Genomic DNA, 14,642 nt, shown 5'->3' on the forward strand with positions numbered 1-14,642 from the left:
AGAAGCAACCTGAATGGGTGGGGTTAAGCACCTACAGAACCAGTATTTTTAGTTTTAGTTCTTCAGTAGCAGTTGCTGGGGTCTTGAAGCTGGGTTTGGAAGCTGTAGTACATCTCTCCCTGCTACTTTCTCTCAGTTTTCTTTTGATGTTTTCCTCTTGAACTGGAGAATTTCATGTCAAATAATCTATTTTACTGAATTTGCCTTTGCCTAGGGTGTGTTATGGGATTTTACTATATTGGAACACTTACTGTTTAGTAGTTAAGTAATCCATTATTCTGTTAAATTTTCCAATACAATTAAATTATTTCAATTTCTTTTTTCTGTTGTTGTATTTTAACTGTAGTGTATGAATGAAGTGTGTTTTGCTTCAAGACTGGTAGTTTGACCAATTGAATTGTATCTGAAATGCAACACCTGGCACTTATCTTTAAAACAAGAAAAAGTTAGAATCTAGGCTAATTTCATTTATTTTGAGGGGGTTTGGTCTGGTGCGTGACAAGCCTCTCCATCACTTAAAATTGTAGAATGTTTATTATTTGGAAGGACCCTATATAGACTGTTGTGTCTGTTTCAGTTTTTTGCAAAAACAGTTCAGTTCTTTACACTCTGCCTTCTTTGCATAGCCCTATCTTTTTTCAATGATCAGACTCCCTTATACAAGTCTCCACATACACTCTCAAACAGTGCCATTGACATCCAATTCATTTATTTTGTAAAACTTATTTCCTCATGTTGTCTTTGATTCTTTTGTCAATTATCTTAAGTCAGTGTTCTTTGGTTCTTAGTCTTTCCATCAAGGGAAATATGTCCCTCTCAATTGTTTCTGACACCATGTGATCTGCACACTTTCAAATCTCCTGTCAACCTTTTGTTAAGGAAAGCAACCCCTGAAATTGGACATAATTTTCCAGTTCAAATCCAAGCAATGATTTATCTTTTTAAAGAAGTATTAACGTAAATCTTCAAGTGTACTGAGCATGGAAATCTGGACATGTTGGTATTGCACATCAGGACCCTGGTAAAGTTCCGATGTTTGCCTACAATATTTAAACTTCTAAGTGACTGATTTATTGTACTGTGGACCCTCTGTAAAAGTCTCCAATGTTGAATTAAGTGTCAGATACTTGGGTAGGGTAACCAAGACTTAACTGCCAACTGACCCTGGAAATGTTAAGCTGATTTATTAGCTGGTCTAATTTTGTGACTCATAACTGATCTAAGCATCACAACTGACTCCCTTGACCATTATTATTTGTCATATGAAAAGTAGCAGTGGTCCTAAGGTCATCTCCTGGGAATGCCACTGTTTGTTTCTCTCATCTGAAATTTCGCTATTCACTGCAAATCTCAGCTTTTGTTCTTTAACTGTTGGGAATTCTACATTTATGCTTAAAGACTATAAGAAACTAGAATACAGAACTATAAGGGCAATCTAAATTAAAATGTTTTACCAAAGCGAGTCACTTTGTTTTTGGAAATGAAAGTCAAATGTGCTATGTGAGCTATGTCTCATATGCCAATTATACCTTGTCTCTCTTAAAGATTAGTTATAAGATCTATTACTTAATTGCTAGACAAACTTGTTTCGGAAGAAATAGGGCCTACGTGCTGATGGGTCCCTAGCAACACTAGCAATTTCAGTTTTCAAGAACATGTTGCTGTGTCAGTGGAAGGAATAGATTTCCAAAGCTTGCAGCAAGCAAAACTCTCCTGAAAAAAGTAAGATATCTTAAAGCAAGACAGCTGAAAAGATCTCTCGCTCTCTCTCTCTCTCTCTCTCTTTCTCAAAATGCAGTTTTCCTGGAACCTGAGAGTTTCAAATATTTGTGTCTGACTATCTCATAAGCTGTGAAAGCTGAGCTATTATATGTATTCAAAGACCAAAGTTGAACTGAATCTCCATTTGAAGTGAAGTCTAATCTGAGGACTTTCCACCACTGTACAGTTGACAGTATTTCACCTTGTTGGTAGGAAACCATGGAAAGGCTTTTCATTTTATCCTTTCTGTTAGGTCTCTTAGTTTTTCCCCTTTTGTCTCTCTTTAAAAAACATATAATTGCTGCAGAGATGTATTATCTTGTTTGCCAGGTTAATGTGTTTGTTTGGGATTCAAGGGATTTAGTTTATTCCGGAATATAGTTTAGTTGCTAACCAGCTTTACCACTTGTTTAAATAATGCGTTTAGTTTATAATTAAGTTATTTTTGAATTTATTAAATAAACTTGGTAAAAGTCTCCTTTATTCTAAATTGTAGCAAATTAAAAGGAAACAATTTGACCATTTTAGTAATTGAATCACTAATTTACACTAATGGTACAGTTAATGGAGTATTAGGTCTTGATTACTAATAAAGTCTTCCCATCAGAGGCGTAAAGTAATTAATTTCCCCATACTTTTGTAGGACTTTCAATCCCTCACTTTCAACTTTCCTTACTGGTGTAATACATGGCACTTCATTAAATATTTTTTGAAAGAATGTATGGCTTCTCTTTCCACCACCTTACAAGCATGGAGGGGAGAAAAACTGCCAAAAATGATGGATCATATCACAGGGCTATTGGGAGTCATGGGTATTCTAATTTAACAGCCACATGTGATTAAAATTCATGCTTGAGTAGGACAGTCTACAAATTTAAGATTGAAGAAGAGCTAAAAGCTCAGTTAACCAAAAGTAATACAACTTCTTCATGCAGAGAGCGGTCAGTTTATGTAACAATCTGCCAGAAGAAGTGGTAGATGCAGGTGCAGTTGTAACATTTAAAAACGTTTGGACAGGTATGTGAATGGGAAAGGTTTAGAGGGATGAGGGCCAAACACAGGCAAGTAGGACAAGTTTAGTTTGGGAAATTTGGTTGGCATGGGTGAGTTGTACCAAAGGGTCTGTTTCCGTACTGTATGACTCTATATCTTGGGTTTCAGAATAATTGGAACACTATAGAGAAATCAAAGCAAATTCTTGAAAGCTGTGGCATTCTTTAGTTTGGGCACAGGAGAAATAAATGAACCCTCAAGATCCTGTTAAGTTTGAAGAACCTCTGCTGGATGTGAAACTTAGGTAATTGCAAATGATTGTGTTGTGTTAGTAGTGCTTATTTCGTTTAATGCTTGTTTCATTTAATCCTTGTTTAAAAATTTGAAATCTTGTGGGTTTGTTCTTGCAATTAATAGCTGGAGGTTCAAATTTCTCTTTAAATTGTTACCAGTATCAATAGAGCTCATAAGTAAATTAATTAGCATTGAAGGTATACCTTGTTTGTGGTTACCTTAATTGTATGAAGCTGAAGCGATAGATGATTTTTATGTTTAAACTAATATGCTGCTCTGACACTTCACTTAAAGACATTTTGAAGAACGTGAAGCAATGCCAAGTTTATACAAGATATGCTGAACTAAGGAAAATATGCAGAAATTGCTAATAAAATAACTTAAGAAATGTATTGAGTAACTTTCTTACTGTTAGAATTCACAGTAAAATCAAAATCCTGATGAATCAAATCCCAGAAGATCCACCCACAAGTTTGTGTTAAGCAGAGATTCGTGATAGCTGAGGAAGCCCCATTCCCTCAAGAAATGCACCTCTGTGTCAGTTGATATTCCTACAAACAAGGTATATATCAATAACAATATTCAGTTTCTTTTTATCTTAAAAGGGATATGGGCATCATTGCCAAGACCAACATTTGCCAATCCCAATTGACTTTGAATTGAGTAGCTTGCTAAACTATTTCAGAGAGCAGTTGAGTTAAATGCTAATTGAAAACACAATAAAGCAGTAAACATGTGACAGAATATTTTTTCTAATTTGTTCACACCTTACAATGGCCTGACTTTGTAAAAGCCCAGAGCTTTGAATTGAAAATTTGAGAGTTTGCTCCAGAAAAACTCCATAATCTTTATCTGCTTGACATTTTGTCTTGGGTGAGTTGAATAGCCTTTGTAACATGAGCTAGAGAAACAGGTGGGAGAGCAGTGAATCAGACTCTTCAGGGTCATTGGGTTTCTTTCTTAAAGATATAGTGCATCCATGAATGCATTGTCTACCAGTTCTGATACATAGTCTACAGCTTTGTACATCTTTAGGTTTCCATGGTTGCCTCTTCAGGTACTTTCATGTCAGTCTGTCTCTTGTGAGCAAAATAAAATCTCATCAGACTGATTAGTTATACCCTACTGCTCCTCGTTCACAGCTTCTTGTGTAATAACTTGCTTGAACTCAACCAAGATGGCAGTGGAGTAGAACACTTCAGCAGGAGCTTGTCCGCTCCATCCATTCTTTTACTTTTTTTTCCTCTCTATTGTTTTTCTTTCTCTCTCCTCTTCTCAGCGATGTCCTGAACTCCATGTCTCAGTCCATACTCTAATTCAGTCTCTCGGCCTCAGTGCAGACCTGGCGAGGCATTCTTTTGGCCCATAATGATGGTTTCCCATCCAGCATAGCCATCTCTCACTGACCTTGAGTGGCAGTCTTTTGGCACTGTATGGCCTCAGCCTGGACTTCCAACCTAGAGTAGTCTCCTAACCAGAAAAGTGTAGAGGTGAAGCTTGGTGCGATGTGGAGTCAAAGCTTGGTGCTGGGTGGAGGTTAGGTGCCAGGTTGACTAGTTTGGAAAGACTAGGAGAAAGTGAGGACTGCAGATGCTGGAGATCAGAGTCGCGAGTGTGGTGCTGGAAAAGCACAGCAAGTCAGGCAGCATCCGAGAAGCAGGCAAATTGAAGTTTCGGGCATAAGCCCTTCATTCCATAAGCCCTTCAACTAGGTTGGAAAGAGTGTTGTTCTGAACTTCTTATTTTTTATTTTCTAATTTCTCTATATGATCTGTAATGCTGCTCTTTTGATTTCTTTACTTTGCAATTTTTTTTGCAAAGAACTTTAACTGAAGAATCTGTATCTTAGTACCTGGCACCGTAGATGGTGACTTATAAACTTTTCACTGTACACATTTGAGTACATGTGACAATAAAGCTTGGTAGAAATGTTCAGCAATTATGGTTTTGGTCACCATACTCCTTCGTGCACGTGGCTTCTGGAATATTTGTATTTTACTCTTTATCAATGGCCTTTATAAACTGAGAGATCACAACACCTGGAGTAGTGGGTTTTCAGGTCACTTATGATGTAATGGCTGGATCTTGGCCATGGTGTTGAGTGGCAAGGATGCCAGCTTCTTTTTTTCTTGAAGCCAACTATGTTGGGGTGTATATGACAATTGAAGTAATAGTAATAGTAATCTTCCTCTTTTATTTCTTACTGTCACTTGTCCACTTACCCAGTTCACTGCTTTAAAGTGCTGAAGTTCATTTAGGCCCTTTTGTTTGCCTTGTACTGAATGGGTAATGTTAGAAATTACATCTATGAAGCAATATAGCTCCTTAGACTTTTCGTATCACAAAAACTAGCGGCTTTTTGATTCCAAACATGTTCTAGACAAAGCAGTGATGCATTCCTTAGCCCAATTTCCATGATTACATTTAACCTTGAAACATCAGAGTGGTCTAGCAGAAGACCAGTTTCAAGTGCATTAAAAATATCTCTTCATATGTTCTTATTCAAGACCATTGTGGAGCCAAACATCTGTAATTGCCACTGTTCACTCACCAGTTACTGTACAGAAGGCAATGTTGTGCCTTGTCTTGAATCAATGTAGCCATCCGTTACTAGGAACGACAGCTTTCTTACCTCACTGACTCCATTTTTCTGGAGAATTGGATTGGCAGTGGGAATGTTCTCTGGTCAGGCTGCCTTGAACCACGTTAGCAACATTTCAGCAACAGGATCGGCAGCTGTTCTCATCCTTCTCATGGTGAGAAAATTTGTTTGTCATAGTATTCCAAGATGATCATCTTGTCTTTCACAATGATGGGCTCTCCCACTCAGCATGTGGTCTGATTTTCACTTTACATCATGGTTTTTCACTTGTTGTGTCAATATTACTTTATATCTAACAGTACTTTTAACTTTCTCTTACATTTAACTTGACTTGCAGGCTTTCACAGGAAAACCTCTGATGTCAAATGGTAACTTGCCCAGCACTCCCATGTTTTCACATTCTTGTGTGGTCAAACTCAGCTCTGAATGGTCAGCACAATCATATGACAAGTTTGTTTAATCCAGAGTTTCTGGTACAGAATGTTGCCTTGCCACTGGCATCACTCAGTGGAATTTGCTTTTTTCTCCTGACAGGTATGGTCGACAGTTTCAACATAATTGCCATTTGTGAAATCTGAATTTAACTCATCACAGTTTCGTGCTGTTTATTTCTAATATGTTGATTATTTATAGAGATATATTTTAAATTTCTCAATTACTTAAATATAGCCTTCATAGGTTTTTTGGATTTGAGTAAGACCCCATTTGCCTTTTACAAATGTTGTGGTTGATAGTTTGATGAAATTATGTCTGTGCTTTACTTAGCTGTAATTAATCACACTTTTGAGTTTACAACATATGCATTTACAAATATATGAAAATCACTTCATTTTCAAATCAATTTAACTAAATTCTTGCATGGTAAATGAGCAAAATTGAATTGATAGTTATGGTTTAGAATATCTTAAGTCAAGCACAACATAGTCTGATGACAAACACACGTTATCAGAATCACTGGTGTTTGAAATTATTAATATTTATACCTGCACAGCAAAATATTCATTATAATGGGAGAAATTTGGATGGAACAATCTTAAATTTGAAAGCAGGAGTTCACTAATAGTTCCTAGTACACGTGACAATATTATAGGGGCTCTATTTAATTTCATCTGTGGAATTTAGTCTTTCTTCTGTTGCAGTTTGACAGCCACAGTTTTATATATTCTAGAATGTATTTATTATATAATGTGCTGTTTATAAGGCAATTGAATTAAACATAAAATCTAGCTGTATTTCGATGAGTCTTTTGTGTGCATTGTGCAAGTATTTTAATAATTACATGGTAATTCAAAAATAAGACAGTATTTAATGTTAACTCACTTGAATATTTAAAGTAATCCAAACACCACAGTTTTGTTTACACAGTTAAATGATGAGTGTTGGCTGCCTAGCTGTTATTCTTGCCCCACAAACAGGTCCATAATATTTTTGGACTATTATTTTGGAAGTTAAGAAATTCTAGAAAACTAGTCATAAGAGTAGTATTTCTGTAAGATTATTTGTTTAGTTTCTGCATTCTACATTACCTACTGAAATGCAGCAAATCAAAAGGAGTATTGATGCTAGATTTGGAAAATGGAATTCCTCTAAATTGGTAAAAAAAAATTTTCACTTTTATATTGCTATCAAATCAACCTAGTCAATCAGCTTTTAATTCATCCAGAAATACTAGCTTGGGCATGAGTTAAAAATAACTGTTTTCTCTTGTTGCTTGGCTCTGTATTAAAGCCGTCTAAAGCTCTGTTTATGGAGTGTGAATTGTCTATGTCCTGTATTTTGTTCAATGTATTAGAGATGATGCATAACATGTAGATTGTGCATCATGGTCCACTTTCTAATAAAACTCTGCTGCTGTGTAAAAGTTTTATAATCATAAATGTCTTCTCTTCTCATTGTTATTACTCATTTATATTAGAACTCAAATTGAAAATTCAAGAAAATGTGTTAGAGTTGGTTTCCTGTGAGCCAAGAATTATTCATTCATAGGTATTCACATTCTAATACATTTACCTTATTATGGATAGTTTAGAAATTTGTGTGTAAATTTCTCATTGTTTGTTCACTACCAATAGTTTCTAATACTTAACTATTTCTATGACTTTCTGTATTTTTGCTTCATTAAGTTTATCTTCATGCATTAACCATCCGTTACCTTAATGCAGTTTTTCAAAATGCTAGTTTGTATTAAATCCATCAACTGTCTATCTGTGGGACAAATTTGACTCTTATTTGAAATTCTTTCTTCTCTGTCTTTCCAAATCTTTGCTTTATTTAGACCTTTCAAGAGGCATGCATATATTTTTCAGATTCCATGTTTTTATTGTCTACTTTAGAATTGTTATCCTGTGTTTTCTACTGTTAGACGTTTACAGGCCCCACATTATGTTCTGAGTATTTTCTGTTTCATATCTGATGGTCAACATTTGATTTTTAAAATATCATTTAGATTATGTTTTTAAATATGCAGTACATTTTTAGCAGCCTGCATGCAAGTGGACATATGAAGATCTGCTGAATATTCTTTTGTGCAGATTTGACTCTGTAGCATATATATTAACTGATATCATTCTGTGATGTCTATCCACACTTATGGAATAAAATCAGTTTGCATTATTTCATAATTGTACTATTTGGTCTTTGTTATTCCCACATTTTCTCCCCAGTACTATAAGAAATATTGTGGTAACTGGGCACATTCATGATATGCTGTAAATATGGACTGGCATCTAAAAATCCTGAACTCAGTTAAATCTCCAGGTACAACTTCTGGACTCTACCTCAACGAATACTTCAGCTGTGATTGAAGCCATTAAATATTGTGGGTAGAAATTCTTGTAAAATCAGGAATTGCCATTTGCAGTATACAGCATTGTCACTCAAAAAGAGCATTAACAATTAAGAAGTTCAGAAGCAGCCATAATGTCATTGAGGATGTAAGGAAGAAAATGAAATATGCACTCCTGTGGATGCCACAGCAAGCATACTTTTGAGCAATATGGAGGATGGTGAGGAAGAAAAGGGAGAAGATACAAGCAGTGCTGGGGAGAAGGGGAGGAGCTGACATGGAGAAAGCTAAATGAGGGACACCTATCTAAATAAAGGAGGATAGGAGGTGACTTCGCAGTAACTAGCTGTACAGTTGACCTGTTATAGATCCCAATATCCGTACAAAATTAATGATGGAAAATGAGAATGCTATTGGAGTTGATGCAAGAAGAACTGTGAATAGTGAAATAAATTGAACATCATGGCCAGGATTGCAGGCTAATCTAGAAACTCCAATGCAAAATATCAGATATTAATTGTAAGCTTGTAAAGCATATAGGGATGATGTGGAGATGGTGATTGTAAGAGGTATATTTGATTCAACATATTGATACCTGATTCAGTACATATTTGAAAAGTGTGCTTGCCTCCCTTACATTGTCCGATTATTTTTAAACAACTACAATTTGTATGGCTGCTTTATTATCTCAGAATACTGAAGAGATTTCTAATCAGATAAAAATAAGTGTGAGAATAAAAAGGATATTTTAAGAGCTGCTCCAAGTTTAAGATTATTAAACTTATTTCAGTACTGACATTTCCTATCAGGAGTTGCATAAATGGTACTTACTGCCATGGCAACTTCGTTTTGTTGTGCCTGCACTCATCCCTAAATGGCTACTTATCTCCATTCCGTAGATTGCTTCTCTCCAAATCCTTCATTGGGAATGCAGCATTTTCACTTGTGTCTCCAAACCTTGGGGCTTGCTGCTCTGCAGCAGTTAGTTCTGAAATTTTAAAATGATTTCTACATGTAAGCAAAAAATAGTTTGCATTAAAGCTTTGATTTGAAGGTGTTGCATGTATTTATACCTGCATTTCTCTCCCCATTCATCTGCCTGCAATAACGGGTTCTGGGTTTGACGGAAATATCATCAGAATCTATTTTAAACCAAGAATAGCCATCCAAAAATTGTAGATATCCCAACTTATTTTGGAAGCTGGAGTGGATTATCTATCTGGATTAATATTTATTCTAGAGCTACTGTGTATTAAATAAGTTGAACTATTTTGTCTGAGTATACCTAGTTTCAGCAGTATATGTATTGGCAATGAAAATAAATAATTGAAAGCTTGTAAGCTTAATCAAATGTTTCTGGTTCAGGAGAGATGATGAAGGAAATAGAATAATAAATTGCATTGAATCACATGGAAAGATTAAGGATATCAAAAAGGGTTACTCTCTCCGTCAAATGTGATAACTTCATTCAGAGCTGTTTTCATGTCATAGATAAGACAAAAATAGGATGATTTTGGAGGAGAAAGAGGATTTTGTTGTGTAATACATGGTTTCTGATTAGATTAGATTCCCTACAGTGTGGAAACTGGCTCTTTGTCCGAACAAGTCCACACCGACCATCTACCCAGACTCATTTTACCCCTGACAAATTTACCTAACACTATATGGGCAGTTACCTGACCTGCGCATCTTTTGGAATGTGGGAGGAAACCAGGGCACCCAGTGGAAACCCATGCAGACACAGGGAGAATGTGCAAACTCCACACAGATGGTCGCCCGAGGCCAGAATCTAACCCGGGTCTCTGGCGCTGTGAGGCAGCAGTGCTAACCACTGAGTCACTGTGCCTTCCCTTCTAAAGCTGATCTGACCAGATAAAGCTGAGAATCACGCATGTCATTCATAAAGCAGGAGACGTAAATTTTGAATCCTTCAGCTCTACTTGTGTTATGGGGTTGGTGGGGTTGGACATGTGGAATTTTCATAAGCATAAACAAATAGCTTCTGTTCCCTTCAGTCCAAATAAAGAGAACAGTGTTATTGAATAATATATACATAAATATAGTTTTGCTGGTGAAAAACTGAACCTGTGCTTCTTTATTGTTTTGATATTTATATAAAATGTTAATTTTTTATTATTTTAAAACTGTACATTTTTAAAAAAATTTTCAGGGCAACCTCTGATATTGATGAATGTCATATATTGACATTGTGCCAAAGGCATAACAATTATGCCAATAACTGAAAGTGTTGATTCTCTTAATTTTGTGAATTCGTTCACATTGATAATTCATGAAATAAGTATATTGAAGCTAATTCCACATCAAAAATCAAAATTTGATTACTTTCTATTGGGTAAAATATTCAAAAAAGATTCTACCTTCAGGATAATGTTATGCCTTGTGAATGTTTGCAATTTTTTTTAAAGAATAACATGACTTTTCAACCAATGTCAGCTGCCTTTGTAATCTAAGGGTCTGCATTTTACCAGGCCTCTGCTGGTGGACCAGTAGGCAGCAGACCTGGTAAAATGGCACGGGGAAGGTAATGGGGTGGAGCTCATTATCTTTCCGCCTACTAGATTTCCTAGCAGCAGCACCCTCATCAAACTGAAAGTAGAGTCCTTCGATGAGGTATTCCTTTATGTGCTCCCCACTACCCCACTATGGCTCCTGGCTGCTTGTGCCTGGCTTTGGCACATTAAAATTATTTTAAAAACTTACCAAGGCTTTGAGTGTGAATCAATACACTCTTCTTTGTCCTGCAACCTCTGCACTGACTCTCACACACCCTCATTATCAGTTGAGTTGCCTAGCTTTAAGACCTCTAACTGGTTTGCCAGTTTTAATAGGGAGATGTAATCATCAATTGTATAACAGTCTCAGTGGCAACCTCTTAATTGCCTGCTACTGGTGAAATATTGCCCAGGTTCACGCTATCTATTTTCATGGTCTCTGGTTCTGCCATCAGACCTAGCAGCAGGACAATCAACAAGCTCTGCTTTGATAAAAGTCTGGTTGTAGTATTTTAAGTCTTGGACCCCTGACTGGTCTAAGTAATGTTAATTCCGTCACCTTACTGAGTATTTTCAGTGTCAGCAAATGTAAATGGTCCCTTTTGATATTTGTTTACTTGCAGGTCTGGAATGGGTGAACACTGAAACTCCTCTCCTCCTACACAAAGACCTTTGTGGTAAAGTAGTGATATTGGATTTCTTCACTTACTGTTGCATCAACTGCATGCACTTGCTGCCAGACCTTCATGCTCTAGAAGAGAAGTACTCTGATAAAGGTATCAGTAACAACAAATTTAAATGGGAAAGGCTGGAAACACTTATCAGCTAAATATGTCGCATTACTTGAAGCATTTTTCTTTAGAAGCAACTGACCCACGTTGGTGTCTATCCATAATATTTGTGAGCAAATGAAAACCTTTGGGTAATGTACAGCACAAAACATTAATAGGGTCAATATATGATGATTTTCATTTTTTATAGTTATTATGACTTGTTTGTCCACAGTTTAAGTGGAATTTACTTTAAGTGGAATACTTTTACTATTTATGAACATATCTTGTGCTTACCTAAGTGATTGATTGATTGAATTGAATTAGGCCTATTAAGTAACACTGGCATTCTTTGTTGATAATTTTTCTTCTTACAGTTGTATCGAAAAAGTTTGTTAAATAAAGGCTGCTTTCTATATCTGTCACTTTAAGTATAAACATTGATGATACAGTTAGTTATTAAATTCAAATAAATCTCAAGTTTGTATATGCAAAAAATATGTTTGGGCCCCAGTTGTTATTATATCAGATTCTTATTTTCACTAGAATTACTATACAACAATAGCTTGTATTGATATACCACCTTCAACATCCCAAAGTGCTTCATGATAGTACAATCAAACAAAATTTGACAGACCAAGGAAGGAAGAGTTGGGATTCCTTCATTAGCAATGAATTTGGACATTTTTGGGTAGTTGATTCCTAATAATGTGTTGTTGTGGAAAATTCTCCAGTCTTACTGATTTTAATTCAAAATTTCCTTGGCACTTTAGTCTGGATGGGTTACTGTTCAGAGGGTCGTGTGGACTTGTTGGGCCGAAAGGCCTGTTTCCACACTGCAAGGAATCTAATCTTATCTAAAATATTAGACCGTAATCTGCATTCAGAGCAAAGAGACATGTTATATCAATCCATAAAAATGGATCACTGGTCTTAAGATCCAATGTTTCCTATGAACGAAGTTGTCCTTTAGATTAGTTTACTTACAGTGTGGAAACAGGCCCTTCAGCCCAACAAGTCCACACCGACCCGCCGAAGTGCAACCCAACCATACCCTACATTTACCCCTTACCTAACACTACAGGCAATTTAGCATGGCCAATTCACCTGACCCGCACATCATTGGACTGTGGGAGGAAACCGGAGCACCCGGAGGAAACCCACGCAGACACGGGGAGAACGTGCAAACTCCACACAGTCAGTCGCCTGAGTCGGGAATTGAACCCGGGTCTCAGGCGCTGTGAGACAGCAGTGCTAACCACTGTGCCACCGTGCCGCCCAAAGAATGCTCAGTATATGTGACTTTGGTACAAAATCCTTTGCGTGATTTCATTTTCAATTTCATCAGCTGCTTTGTTTTTAATTTACTCAGACAAGTTGCATCACTGCAGCTTATGATTATGTCTATTTCTATCAAAAGATTTAATTGAGTTGTTTTCAGTACCCAAAATAATGTATGGCGAAGCACTGCAACCTTTACTTTGTTCTCTGAAGTAGTTCTATTTATGCTTTTGTCAGCACTTAGAACAAATCAGTTATTTGTTTTCCCGAGGTTATGAAATATATTTATTTCTATTTAACCATAGAATCATGGAATTAGTATGGCACAGAAGGAGACCATTGTATCCATTATGATTATCTACAAGAGCAACTCTCATACACACTCCCCAGCTTTTACTCCATGGCCTTGCAAATCCTTTCCCTTCAGGTAATTTGCTTGAAGTCTTTGATCGCATTATCAGGCAATACATTGTAAATCCCAACCACTTACTACATGAAAAGATTTTCATGTGTTTTTTTTGACCAGTCACTTCAAATTGCTGTCCTCTAATTCTAGACTCTTCCATTATTGGAGTATTTTCTATCTGTTCAGACGCCCTCATGATTTTAAATGCCATTGTCAAATCTCCTCCTGACCATCTCTTGTCCAAGTAAAACAGTACCAATTTCTCTCCACATGACTAAAGAGCCCAATGACCTGGACTCATTGTTTATTAATCTTTTCTAATGCCTTTGTGCCCTTTTCAAGTGGGATGTCTGAGAATTACATTACTTCAGTTGAGGCCAAACCAGCATTTTATCTTTGCTTTTGTACTCCATATCCCAACTTATGAAGCATAATATCCTGTTTGTTTTATTAAGTTCTTTTCCAACCTGCCTGCCACTATTAATTATTTATACGTATTCACTCCACGTTTGTCAACTTCTGCATTTCCTTTAGAATTGTACTGTTTATTTTGTATTACCTCTTCATGGTTTTCAGATCAAAATGAAACTCTTAACACTTGTCTGCAGTAAAATTTATCTGTTTGTCTGCCTCTTCCTTTAAACTGGTTATGACCTCTTGAAATGAATTGCTGTCCCCTCACAGCTCTCAAGACTTTCACAATTTATGTCATCTGAAAATTTTGACATTGCACCCTCTGCACCCAAGTCTTTCATTAGCTTTGCATCATTGCAAATGATTCATATCTACTGCTCACATGCTGTGATTGGCATTTTAAGTTGTCATTTGCTGATGTGGAGGCAACCTGCTGTGTGTTCCTTTTTCTGGTGTTTTCCTTTGACAATAGGAAATCATAATTTTTCATATTTGTGTTCTAGCATGTAGATTATGGCACCAAATGCTCTAGCCATATGCAAACTTGTTAAGTCAATATGGTCAAAATTGAATCTCCCTGGTCTATGTTATTAATATGTATCAAAAAAAGGTCCTATCTCTGACCACAGTGGAATCCATTTGTACATCTTCCTTCATCCATTTACTACTGTTACCTGTCATTCCTTCAGTTCCATATTCAAACTGCCATTGTGCCTTTTATTCCAAGAGTTCTAACTTTGCTGACATTTTATCAAGTGCCTCTGGAAAATCTATGTAGACCACATCAGCTGCATAAACCTTCTTTGTACTTACACAAAATCAA

The 14,642-nt window shown here is 36.4% G+C and overlaps 2 protein-coding genes across 4 annotated transcripts in view; one reads left to right on the forward strand and one right to left on the reverse strand.

Moving 5' to 3' along the window:
* Positions 1 to 9,352, reverse strand: part of dclre1a (DNA cross-link repair 1A (PSO2 homolog, S. cerevisiae)) — a 76,271-nt gene extending 66,919 nt beyond the window's left edge. The window contains exon 1 of the mRNA XM_060842111.1: positions 9,267 to 9,352. Within this exon, the coding sequence (XP_060698094.1) occupies positions 9,267 to 9,327 (61 nt within the window). The 5' untranslated portion in view covers positions 9,328 to 9,352. The remainder of the gene's footprint in view (positions 1 to 9,266) is intronic.
* nhlrc2 (NHL repeat containing 2) overlaps positions 1 to 14,642 on the forward strand; it is an 85,944-nt gene that overhangs the window by 2,908 nt on the left and 68,394 nt on the right. For all 3 annotated transcript variants that reach the window (XM_060842113.1, XM_060842114.1, XM_060842112.1), the window contains one exon: positions 11,572 to 11,724. In XM_060842113.1, the coding sequence (XP_060698096.1) occupies positions 11,572 to 11,724 (153 nt within the window). The remainder of the gene's footprint in view (positions 1 to 11,571; positions 11,725 to 14,642) is intronic.

The sequence above is a fragment of the Hemiscyllium ocellatum genome, chromosome 22 (assembly GCF_020745735.1).
Source record: "Hemiscyllium ocellatum isolate sHemOce1 chromosome 22, sHemOce1.pat.X.cur, whole genome shotgun sequence".
In the NCBI taxonomy this organism is placed as follows: Eukaryota; Metazoa; Chordata; class Chondrichthyes; order Orectolobiformes; family Hemiscylliidae; genus Hemiscyllium; species Hemiscyllium ocellatum.